Here is a 13019-nt window from a genome sequence, read left to right on the forward strand (position 1 = left end):
ACATTCACATTTTAATGAGTTTGAGCATTTATGAGTTAAGTCAGGTTGTGCCATACTGCAAGCATTCCATTGAGAAAAGGGATCAAGGAAAATTTCTATAGGATGTGTATAGAAGTTAGAGAGAATATTTGATTGGCTAAAGTGAAAACTGTGGACATAGCTGGCAATTTCTAATTGGTAGTCTCTCTAGGAAGAAGTTTGTGTGTGTGTGTGTGTGTGTGTGTGTGTGTGCGCGCGCGCGTGTGTGCACGTGCACGCACACATGCATGTGTTAGCATTGAGCTTGAACTCCAAGCCTGGGTGCTGTCCCTGAGCTCTTTAGCTCAAGACTGACAATCTACCACTTGAGGCCCGTCACCATGTTTTGGTTTTTGTTTTTTGTTTTTAAATTGCACTGTTTGTGGTTTTCCTGTCCCCTTCCCCCTTTGGTTTATTCTGTTTTGTTGCTGTTTTTGTTTCTGCCCCCTTTGTCTTGTATTTAAGTTTATCTGATTTGGGGTGGGAAAGGGGAAGCACAGAAATGGTGGGACCAAGGGTGAACCAATTCAGCAGTGGCACTCACTAGACACAGTGTTGGAAATGAATTGTACAGTGCGGGGTGGGGGGGGGGGGTGGGGGGGGGTGGGGAGGAGGGCTAGGAGGGAAAAACTGGGAGAAAATGAGGGAGGGGTGACACTGTCCAAAAACAAAATGTACTCATTACCTGACTTATATTACTGAAACGCGTCTGTACGTTACCCTTATTAAAAAAAAAGAATATTTTTTTTTCGGAAAATGGCAAGTGTTTAAGGGAAGAATACACAGCATTATCTTTTGCCATATATTCTAATTTTATAATTAAAATTAGATGTTTTAAATTACATGTTTAAAAGAAACAACACAGGCAGGACTATCATATAGTCTTCGAAGAGGGAAAATTTTTCTAAGATGTTCCTTAATTCAGAAATGCTGAGTGGTAGTTTTAATTAAATAAATGTAAGTGTTGAGAAGAGTTTTATATTTAAAGCTAAAGGCAAAGGAGAAGGGATGCTTGTTAACAGTGCTTTTCAAAACCCCTGTGTTTTAGCCCCTGTATACTAGTGATGAGGGGAAAAGGGAGACTGTCTTTGCAATCCCTGTATAGGAACAGAGCCCACTCCCTACTTTGTTGATGGGAGTGACTTGTCTGTTCTCTCAGGAGAGAGATTTTTTTTTAATGTTAGAAAATTAGCCTTCCAGCTGGGTTTACCTTGGAAGTTTCCCTCCCTCTCACCATACCACACACAGTCACCCTAAGAAGCTTGGCTTTCCTCTGTGGATATATCAAATTCAGAGAACTTGATATATACAAGATAAGATAAATGCTAAATGTAAAATATTACAGAGCATTAGGAAGCCTGAAAGGTGTGACTTGGAACATTTTAGTCCCTTCCCCTTCCTCTCCTCCTCCTTCCCCTTCCCTCCCCTCCCTTCCTTTCCCTTGTTATTATTTTTAATAAGTCATAATAGGTTTTTCACATCTTGTGTCTTTTTATTTTTTATTATCTTAGAAGTTGTACAAAAGAGTTAACCATTCAACAAATCAGTTTATGGATAAAATGCATTTTGATTGATGTCACCTCTTTCATTATTCTCCCCCTTCCTTCTCAACCCAACCCTTCCTTTCAGTTATTCCTAACTCTTTCAGAATGTTTCCTTTTCTGTTTTCTTTTTTTGGGTCCCGTCGTGGGGCCTGAACTCTGGGCCTGAGCGCTGTCCCTTAGCTCTTCAGCTCAAAGCTAGCGTTCTACCACTTGAGCCACAGCACCACTTCCGGCTCTTTTCTTTTTGCTTATGTGCTGAGGAATCGAACCCATGGCCTCAGGCATGCAAAGCAAGCGCTCTGCCACTGAGCCAACTTCCCAGCCCAGAATGTTTCCTTTTCTAATGGATCTGCTCCTGTGGTTTGTCTGTGGGGCATTCCTGGCTCAAATGTAGTGGCCTAAAATTCTGCTTACTAGATTAGTTTTTACCCTCTCAATGTTCATTTAGCTTTCTGTAGTCTGTAAAATGGGAAATTAAGCCGGGTGCTAGTGGCTCACACCTGTAATCCTAGCTACTCAGGAGGTTGAGATCCGAGGATCACAGTTTAAAGCCAGCCCAGGCAGGAAAGTCTATGAGACTCTGATCTCCAATAGACTACTAGAAAACCAGAAGTGGTGCTGTGGCTCTAGATGGAGCGCTCACCTTGAGCTAAAGAGCTCAGGGATAGTGCCCAGGCCCAGAGTTCAAGTCCCACAACCAACCAACCAACCAAAAAAATAAAAAAAAGGATGAGAAAGTAAGGAATTGATTAAAGACAAAAAATACCAAGTACATGCTCTGTCCTTATGAAACTGTCTTGGATATTTGGAGCTGAGGTCACAGCTTTTAAATTAATTTATGCATATCTTTTAAAATAATTTACGCAGATAGGAGAATAGTAGAAACAAAAGTTTATTAGGATGCATATATCAGAGAGACACAGTTGAAAGCTAGCCAGCCAAAGGGGTATATCAGATCACAGACCATGTGGGAGTAGGGTTTGTGTCTTTGGTTAGAATACTTTTGACTAGCTATTTCCTGTTTTATAGAACCTATTGATTATCTCTTTTTCACAGCTTACTTTAACTTTAATGGGAATGGCTTATTTTTCATCTCTCTTCCATCTGGCCCATTTCTTGGTTTTGACTCACTTTCTTATTCCACCTGGACATTTGATTTTCTCTGTCCACCATACTACTTTAAAGGGGTTCTTCTCCACAGAAACAATCAAGCAGATAAGGAAAGTGGCTTATATAAGGACAGGCAACAAATCATGGTATTTACATTCAGTAGAATACTGTGCAAATACTAATACTGTTATTAAACAACAGTACATTTTTGAAATATTCAGTGTAAATATGGTATATAGAGTTTTATTTTAATAAAATATAAAAATAACAAACATTTTCTTTTTTTGTTTTTTTTGGGGGGGGGGGGTCCGGTTGTGGGGCCTGAGCTCTGGGCCTTGGCTCTGTCCCTCAGCTCTTCAGCTCAAGGCTAGCGCTCTACCACTTGAGCCACAGTGTCACTTCCGGCTTTTTTCTTTTTGCTTATATGGTGCTGAGGAATCAAACCCAGGGCCTCAGGCATGCAAGGCAAGTGCTCTACCACTGAGCCACCTTCCCAGCCCCTGTAACAAACATTTTCAATAAAACTTTCATAAAACATGTATAGGTTACTTAGGGAAAAATATAAAAAGTTTATATGTATATAAGGTACAGTGTTATCTAGAATGAAGGGTGTGGGGTGATTTTAGTAAATTTATTTTTGTGTATTAGAATAAAAAAAGGCAAGTTGATTTCACTAGGGCTATATTTCAGATGTCCAATGCACAAAAGTTGATTTGTTGTCTTTTTTGGGTCCAGTCGTGGGGTCTGAACTCTGGGCCTGGGGGCTGTCCCTCAGCTCTTCAGCTCAAGGCTAGCACTCTACCACTTGAGCCACAGCGCCACTTCCGGCTTTTTTCTTTTTTGCTTATGTGGTGCTGAGGAATCGAACCCAGGGCCTCATGCATGCAAGGCAAGCGCTCTACCACTGAGCTACCTTCCCAGCCCCACAACAGTTGATTTGTATTATGTAATTTTAAAAATTGATAAGCCATGGAGGTGAGATGGAATTGAAAATGGCTTGTATGGGAAACTTGTATTTGTATAGACATTTCTTACAAAGATGAATAAATAAAAACTTTACCTTTTAATTAACAGATCTTCTCCCTCGGACATGGCAACAAGCAACTTTCATTTTGCATCACGTGATACAAAACGGGGGCCCAGACAACTTGGAGAATCTGATATGAGCAGGTCAGTAGGGCATCCAGGCATTCTCAGGAACCACAGATAAATATTTCAACCTTTTGGGTAATGTAATATTGATAGTTCTGGAGTGTGTTGTGTTTGACAAACCAGTGAGGTGTGAGGCCTAGGCAATTACAGGAAATTACAATGTTCTGTTTCTAAATTAGGCAAGAACATGAGTTATATAACACAGTATTATATAACAACAAGAATAAAGTCAACTTTTGGGGTATAACTTCCTTTGTTTTTTCTTTCACTGGTACAGGAGCTTAAACTCAGGGCCTGGACACTGTTCCTTAGCTTTTTCACTACGGCTGATACTACCACTCATTTCTGGCCATAGAGCAGAAGAGACCAAAAGAGGGAGCTGGGTTCCACAGTCCTCTTGAAGAGCATCTCCCAGACCTCCTGCTATGCCCCATGTTTAAAGATTTAATCATTTCTGAATAGCATCTCCCTAGAGAACCACTCTTTAACCTAAAGGACTTTGAAGAACATTCCAAATCCAAACTGTAGCAGAGAAGTTGTGTGTTAGGACACAAAGCCAGGTTGAGGAAAATTACCTTTGTTACTGCAGTTGCTTTAAATAGAAATGAGTGAGATTCATGAATGTCTTTGAGTTGGGAAGAGATAAGAAAGGAAGGGATTAATGATACACGTTCAGGAAGACATGAGATGTGAGAAATGATTTGAAGATGTTTTCATTATAATATGAATATTTGCTGATTGCATATATTTTCAAAAATAAAAATCTCCATTCTGCCTTTTAAGCAGTAGGTCTCTTAATATACAAGTAAGAACAATTGTACAGCTCCACAGCCTAATGACACAATTGTCAGGTAGAGTAAAGTTGTGTGTGTGTGTGTGTGGCTCTTAAGTAGTTAGGATGTATTGAAAACAAAGGCTTTCCCTGTTTCACTGGTCACAGTACAGCTCATTCCATCCACAAACACTCATTTGCTTCTCAGAACAATGATGTGAGGCAGGCAGGGAAGTTTGGACTTCAGTTTAACAGATGAGAAATCCTAATGCCAGGTGACATACTTAAAGTGCCACAGTCAGGCATTTTCACATTGCTCTCAATTTGCCTCCTTGATTATTATCCCTCTTGCTTGTTTAGTCTTAACAAGAGTTTTGACAGCCAGGGTTTCTTTTTGATTCTGCCTTCAGCCTGTCAAAATAAGGAGTCTTCTCATAGATGCTAATGTACATGACTAGCGAAGATGTCTTAAAGCTTTGACATTCTTTGAGTTTATTGCTGTTATCTTTAAAGGGCACCAATGACAAAATTTGAGACATTTGTAGATTGTGTGTTCAGCTCCTTAAGTCTGTTGATACACTAGCCGTTGATCTGTTAAGACACTTGGGAAAAATGAGGGAAGATTTTCCACACTGGCACAGAGTTTTCTTGTCCTTCTTCCTCTGCCTAATCTCTCTCTCTCTTTCTCTCTCTTTTTCTCTCTTTCTTTTGTTGGTCGTGGAGCTTGAACTTTGGGCCTGGGCTCTTCAGCTCAGGTTGAGTGCTCTACCACTTGAGCCACAGCACCACTTCCGGTTTTCTGGTGGTTTATTGGAGATAAGAGTCTCTTGGACTTTCCTGCCCAGGCTGGCTTTGAACTGTGATCCTCAGATCTCAGCCTCCTGGGTAGCTAGCATTACAGGTGTGAGCCACTGGTGCCCGGTTTGCCTCATCTCTTAATGAGAGGTGTGAGACATGGTATTGGGTCTTTAAATAGGTATTGTTAAGTCATTGTAAGTCTGTGTGTGTGTGTGTGTGTGTGTGTGTGTGTGTGTGTGTGTGTGTGCGTGCGCGCGCGCGCACGCATGCGCGCGCGCACGCAGCATTTGAAGAGTCATAAAAGTAGAAAGCAGAAAGAACCAGGAGTCTGAGGTCTCAGGATAAGGGACAGAAAGAAAAACCTTTTAGAGACTTGTTTGTTTTTCACTTACTGCCCAGGTATGCCAGCCCAGTGTGGGTACAGAGCACTGCTAAGTTATTTAGTGATGGTTGATATTGGGGAATCCTAGCATTAGCATTGAGTTCTGGCCCCTGAGGAGGCTGAATAGCAGCAATTAGTAGGGATGGAATTTCTAAATGGCTAAAACATTAAGATTGTGGCAAATTTTGACAAGGGGCTAATGAGAAAAGAGGGAGAATCCTGAAAAGAGAGAGAATCTTGGATTGGTTGGTAAAGAATACAGGCTAGAGGAAATTTGCTATTTACCTTTTATAGAGTATCAGTTTTTCAGATGAAAGTGCTGGAAATTGCACAATAATCTGAATAAACTCAATTTTACACTTAAAGATGGTTAAGATAGTAAATTTTATGTTATGTGTATTTTATTACATATATGAAAAAGATTGTAGGACAGATTGCCCAGATCTTTTTTTTTTTTTTTTTTGGGTCCGGTCGTGGGGCCTGAACTCTGGGCCTGGGTGCTGTCCCTCAGCTCTTTAGCTCAAGGCTAGCGCTCTACCACTTGAGCCACAGCGCCACCTCCGGTTTTTTTCTTTTTGCTTATGAGATGGCAGTCTTTATAATGGAGATCAGTTAGCAACTGAGAAATCTAAGCTGCTAAATTCCCTCAGTTTTAACTCCATTATCTCAAAGTGCCCCTTTGTAAAATGATGCTAATGTATGAATGTCCTCTTTACCAGTTCTCTTTCTATCCCCTATTCCCCCCAATAAAAGTCAGTATAAATTGTAAGGTTTCAGAGAGTAGAGACAGAATTGAAATGGTTCTGGAGTCCGTAATCTTACTAGAATCCTAATTTCAGTGGAATCAGTATTTTATGGGAAATGTTTGATTGTCACTTTGGAGGCAAAAGGAAATCTTTAGAATCATGAAGAAAGTAGAAATTATCTCCAGAGGAACATAGCAAAGATTTCAGTGCGTGGAATCTTTCCACCCTATAGTAGTCCCTCCCCTCCTTAACACCCAAATCTTCATGAAAAATAAAATTTCAACACACTAACAATCTCTAGTTAGTACTTAGGTACTTTTGTACTTGTACCTAGATTTTGTACTTTGTTTTGCACTTATAGCTAGTAAGGTTTTTATAAGCAGAATTCTTCAGAGAACATGGCTTCATATTTTCTGAGCTTACTTGTAGTCACCTTTTCTTAAATATCCATGTTTTTTTCCCTTCCCATTCTGACCATTGTTAACCTGTCTGGAGTCACACAAATAATGAGATAAATGAGCAAAGAGATTATAAAGGAATGTAGATTCCTTTAACTGTTAGGTACTTGACAGCTCTAAATTATTGAAGACTAATTGGTTACTTACAAAATAATGGCAGTAGCTGGGCACTGGTGGTTCATGCCTATAATCCTAGTTATGTAGTCTATTCTAGTCTGACATATGAAAATCATGGTTTGAAGTCAACCTAGGCAAGAAAGTTTATAAGACTTTTTTTTTTTGGGTCCAGTCGTGGGGCCTGAACTCTGGGCCTGGGCTCTGTCCCTCAGCTCTTCAGCTCAAGGCTAGCACTCTACCACTTGAGCCACAGTGTCACTTCCGGCTTTTTTCTTTTTATGTGGTGCTGAGGAATCGAACCCAGGGCCTCATTCATGCAAGGCAAGCACTCTACCACTGAGCACCTTCCCAGCCCCGAGGTTTATAAGACTTTGATCTCTAATTAACTGTGGAAAAGCCAGAAGTGGAGCTGTGGTTCAGATAATGAGTGCTAAGAGATAGCATCCAGGCTCTAGAATCCACGTGCTCCCTCCCTCCCTCCCTCCCTCCCTCCCTCCCTCCTTCCCTCCCTCCCTCGCCCCCCCCTTTCTCACACACACACCACACACACACACACACACACACACACACACACACACACACACACACACACTGATGGTGGTAACTACTATTCTAAGCACATCATGTTTATTAATGTATTCTAAGCAGTCTATTAGATGGGCAGATCACCACACACACACACACACACACACACACACACACACACACACTGATGGTGGTAACTACTATTCTAAGCACAGCATGTTTATGAGATGGGCAGATCTAAGTGTCTCAGGATACTGAGTACTAGAGAAGAAACAGTGACTTGCTACATTCATACATAATTAAGGGTAAAGTCAGCAAGTAAATAAAATGATCTGATTCCAGAGCCCAGATCCTTGTCTACTACTGTAAATGTGGCTTTTTGCAGTCCAGCTTATTAAATAATTAAATGAGTTGGAATATATGAGATAAATCTAGCATAGTTCCAAATTTTTATGATATGTATATTTTATTAAATAATTAAATGAGTTGGAATATATGAAATAAATCTAGCATAGTTCCAAATTTTTATGATATGTATTTTTGTTTTAATGTATGTTTTTCAACCTATAAGACTAAAATACTGTCTGGGAAGGTGGCTCAATGGTGGAGCGCTTGCCTTGCATGCATGAGGCCCTGGGTTCGATTCCTCAGCACTACATAAGCAAAAAGAAAAAAAGCTGGAAGTGGCGCTGTGGCTCAAGTGGTAGAGCGCTATCCTTGAGCTGAAGAGCTGAAGGACAGCGCCCAGGCCCAGAGTTCAGGCCCCACGACTGGATCAAAAAAAAAAAGACTAAAATACCTTTTCTGCCTTAAAATACATATTAATTTAAATTTAGAGGTAGGAAGTAGTTTTCAAAGATCTTTTTGAAGATCTTTTTCTTCAAGGTTCTTTTCAAAGATCCATTTTAAGAAAGGGACTTGGGTGGGGCTCAGCCAGATCTGGAATCTGTGTGGGCTGAGCATCTGCAGCTTCTGAAAGAACAGGGAAGTACATAAAATACGCTCATAGCAACCCTTGTCTTTGTTTCTCTTGCACATGTTGTGAAATGGGAAAGAATTCAGGCATATCAAGGATGACAGGGAGGCTAAGAAGCTCTATGGAGAATGACAATTTCCAGTTCAGGAATCTTTTCATTACATTATCCCATGCTCGCTTAAAAAACACTTGGTTGTTTTTAAATAGCCTTACTTGTCACACCTGACTGTTTGCACAAATATGGTAGAGCAAGATTTCCTGGGCCCTACACTGAAGAGTTTAAACTTCATGTGGCAGCTGTGGGAAGGCAATTTTTGGTTCCTTTCTGCCTGCCTGCCTGCCTGCCTGCCTGCCTTCCTTCCTTCCTTCCTTCCTTCCTTCCTTCCTTCCTTCCTTCCTTCCTTCCTTCCTTCCTTCCTTCCTTCCTTCCTTCCTTCCTTCCTTCCTTCCTTCCTTCCTTCCTTCCTTCCTTCCTTCCTTCCCTCCCTTCCCTTCCTTCCCTTCCTTCCTTTTTTTTCCTTTCCTTCTTTCTTTTTTTTGTAGTTCTGGTGTTTGAACTCAGCCTTATGCTTGCTGGCAGATGCTATGCATGCCTCTGGTTCCTGATCTGTGGTTTTTTTTTTTTGTTGTTGTTGTTTGTTTTTTTGGTGAGGGGTTTGGGGTTTGAACTCAGGGCCTGGCACAGTTTCTTTTTTGCTCAAGGGTAGTGTTCTATCATTTTAAGCCACAGCACCACTTCTGATTTTCTGGAGGTGAATTGGAGATGAGTCTCATTAACTTTCCTACCCAGGCTGGTTATCCTCAGGTCTCAGCCTACTGTGTAGCTAGGATTACAGGCATGAGCTGCCAGTGCCCAGCTCCTGCTCTGGTTAGTTTTGGGATTGGCTAGGAGTTTTGGGACCCAGCATACTATTTTAGCAAGATTTCCAGTTGAGTCTAACTGGAAGGCTTGAGAATCATGAAATCTAAACAGTAATAGGCAGGAAGGCATTTATGTGAGGAATGTTTCAAAATTCAGGACTGAAGTTATAAACCTTTTTCAATTTGATGTTTTGGAAATGGGGAGCAACAAGTGTTTCTAAGTGAAGTCCTGGCCAAGATTAAAGGTTCAAGATACTTGTATTCTGGGATAAGGGGAGGAATGTGAAGTGAACCTCATAGTAAAATGTTTAAACAAAAGGTCGACTTCGCTGGGCACTAGTGGCTTATGACTGTAATATAATTGTAGCTACTGAGGAGGCTGAGATCTGAGGATTGTGATTCAAAACCAGCTTGTGGCTGGTTTTATGAAAGTCTGTAAAGACTCATCTCCATTAGCAAAACATTGGAAGTGGAGCTGAGCTCAAGTGGTAGAATGCTAGCCTTGAGCATAAAAAGCTCAGTAACAGTGCCCAGGCCCTGAGTGCAAGCTGCAGGACACAGACACACAGACACAGACACACGCACACCCTGAGTTTATTGTGTTGGAAATAATGAGCACTAGGTCAGGTGTATTATATCTTCCCACATGTGGCCAGTTCAGGTAGAGAAGCAGTTGTTTGCTTGGCAAAGGGGATTGGTATCTGTATACTGAAAACAAAAGATGAGCTGTAGTCTTAGGCCTGGTGGGAGTGAAGACTGAGATATCAGGTAAGAGGTAAGACTGAAAAAAAAATCTAGTAATGAAAGTGAAGAAGTGATTAGAAAGAGAGTGGGGATTTCTGAGGCAGTGTACTTTCTTTTGTCTTTAGAAGAAAATTCATTCTCTCTGCTAATATAGTTTCTGCCTTCCTCATTGCATTTGCAATTTGTAATTCTCACTCTTCCCCAAATATTCTCATGACCAACTGCCTTGTTTAGCACCTTCCTACTACCATCCTTATTAATGTTAACCCTTCATGTACTTCCCCTCCCTTCTGCCTAAACCAGGTGCTACCTCAGATTGCTTATCTTAATCTAAGATGATTTTAGTCTACTGATCTACTTGTGTAAGTCTGTCCTCCCTTCTCCTTGATAGCCAGGATCCACTGTACCTTGCTCAATGATGTTTTGTTTATACCTAGAAAGGTGCCTGGTATGTGTATGTGTTTGTGTATGTGTATGTGTATGTCTCACAAGTAAGTATTCGTTGAATAAATTCTAGGTAATGATTTGATGGGGCATTAGGAATAGGTAAAAGGGGGAGAACTAAGCTTTTAGATACACCAGGCACATTAGAACTTTACTTTTCATTTGTTGAAGGAGGAATAAACTTGAAATAAATTTGAATTAGAATCAGATTATTAATAGGTTCTTCTCTAGTATCTAGACAATGCAGTTTTCCACTGAAACGTATTTTGCTCCCTGAAAAATCAAATGAAAAGAAAATCTCCCCTTCTTCTATGAATGACGTTTTTGTACCTGTGGGCGTGGCCTTCTGGAGAGGAAACTGTCATCCATTTAGTGCCTAGGATGGCCATTATTTGTCAGTTAGTTAGTCTCCTTCTGACAACATGGAATAGGTTGTGGTGTTCCTGTTTTACAGATGAGATAGTTGAGATCAGGTATGTTATTCATACAGTTAATGTTGGGACTCAGAAAATATGTCAAAATGCAGCTCCTTAATATGCTGACCAGTAAAGACTGCATCAAATCTAAGTTCTTTCTGACCTGCCCAGTCTCTCTCCTGCCTCTCCAGAGCACAAAGAGGAACTTTGAAGATCTGTCTTTGAGAAAGAATGCAGATATCTGAGCCTCTCATATGAACAGTCTGAAAGAATAACTGTCACCGGATAAGGGGCGAGGGTTCTTTCTGCCTCCCAGTTTCCACACGAAAGCATAGGAATCAAGGTGTCTCACAAAAAAGGAGAGCCTCACAAAGTGAATGTTTTAGCAAGGATTTATTTTAATGTAATGAGATAAAGTAGGGACAAATAGAAAAAAGTAGGGAGAGAAAAAGCACTTCCTGTTAGAGTGAAGGGGTGGGAGAGGAGCTTAAAAATGACTGCATTTGCGTTTTGGTAATTCCATGTGCTCTGACCTAGAGAAATGGGATATCAAGTTAGAGACAATGGCTTTGGGTGGTCAAGATGGATACTTTTTATTATTAATATTGGAGATGTATCCTAAGCCTATTCAAAACATAGATTTAGGATTAACCTTTGCCAGACATGCTTTTGAGTTTTCTTTCTCTACCTTTTTTTTCAAGGAGCTTTGCAGCTTCTTACCATCTTATGGCAGATGTCAAAAGCCCCTTTGTATCTCTCTATTCTTGTAACTTGACATCCACAAGAAAGTGATTTTGCAACCATAATTTCTAGCTAAAGTTCCACTTCTGGAGGATGTCTCGGTTTAACTGGGCTCAGCTATCATCTCTGTAGGCTAATTAGAGCGAGGGACATTGATAAACTGAGAAAGAAGGTTTAATCGAAAGCAGCTATAGGGGCTGGGAAGGTGGCTCAGTGGTAGAGCCTTGCATGCATGAGGCCCTGGGTTTGATTCCCCAGCACCACATAAGCAAAAAGAAAAAAAGCCGGAAGTGGTGCTGTGGCACAAGTGGTAGAGCGCTAGCCTTGAGCTGAAGAGCTGAGGGACAGCGCCCAGGCCCAGAGTTCAGGCCCCATGACTGGACCCCCCCCCCAAAAAAAAAAAAAAAAAAGCAGCTATATTGGAAAGACAAAAGGACTGAGTGACTAGAAAGCTGTCTTACATTTAGGAAGAGTTGGGGTGGGGGAATGAGAAGGTATACACATTAAAATAGTCCCAAATCAAAGATACAGCCTGGTTTGTCATAATATCAGTCTGGTTCTTGGAGGAGTTCTGGAGAAGTCAGTGCTCTTTACTGGAACAGAATAGGAAGAAGGTGGCAAGGTTGCACTGGTATAGCTTGATGGATGATATTCTGAGTTTTTGGCTGTTTCCTTTAAGAAGATAAGATGTCTTTGTTTGAAGGGCTGTTCACTTTTCACACAGATGCTTATCAGCAAATTTTTTCTTTCCTGGAACCCACAGTGATTGCAGCCTTCTATTCAAGTACTAATCAGGCCTGACCCTATTTTTTGCTTCTGAAATCAGATGAGATGGGGCACACTCAGAGTGGTATGGCAATTGAAACCCCTTTGTACAACCACTTATAAGTAATAATGAAATACACCTAAAACCCATAGGGACTGTACCGAAGAATAGCTTAGATCAGAGGACATAGATAACAAAGTAAGGAATTGTAGTTAATTCATAGGGCCCAGGAAAAGCATTTTTTTTGGGGGGTAGGGGGGAGAGGTGTCTTGTTGTGGTTCTGAACTCTGGGCCTGGGTGTTGTCCCTCAGTTCTTCAGCTCAAGGCTAGCGCTCTACAACTTGAGCCACAGCGCCACTTCTGGCTTTTTTCTTTTTGCTCATGTGGTGCTGAGGAATCGAACCCAGGGCCTCATGCATGCAAGGCAAGTGCTCTACCACTGAGCCACC

At 41.0% G+C, this 13019-nt stretch overlaps 1 protein-coding gene across 2 annotated transcripts in view; it reads left to right on the top strand.

Moving 5' to 3' along the window:
- Ttc39b (tetratricopeptide repeat domain 39B) overlaps window positions 1–13019 on the top strand; it is a 119970-nt gene that overhangs the window by 63716 nt on the left and 43235 nt on the right. Inside the window, exon 3 of one of the 2 annotated variants that reach the window (XM_042692923.1) lies at window positions 3747–3842. In XM_042692923.1, coding sequence (XP_042548857.1) covers window positions 3747–3842 — 96 coding nt within the window. Of the gene's footprint in view, window positions 1–3746; window positions 3847–13019 lie in introns of those variants that run through there. The other variant, XM_042692924.1, reaches the window with a different exon arrangement.

The sequence above is a fragment of the Dipodomys spectabilis genome, unplaced genomic scaffold, assembly GCF_019054845.1.
Source record: "Dipodomys spectabilis isolate Male_0828 unplaced genomic scaffold, ASM1905484v1 ptg000158l, whole genome shotgun sequence".
NCBI lineage: Eukaryota > Metazoa > Chordata > Mammalia > Rodentia > Heteromyidae > Dipodomys > Dipodomys spectabilis.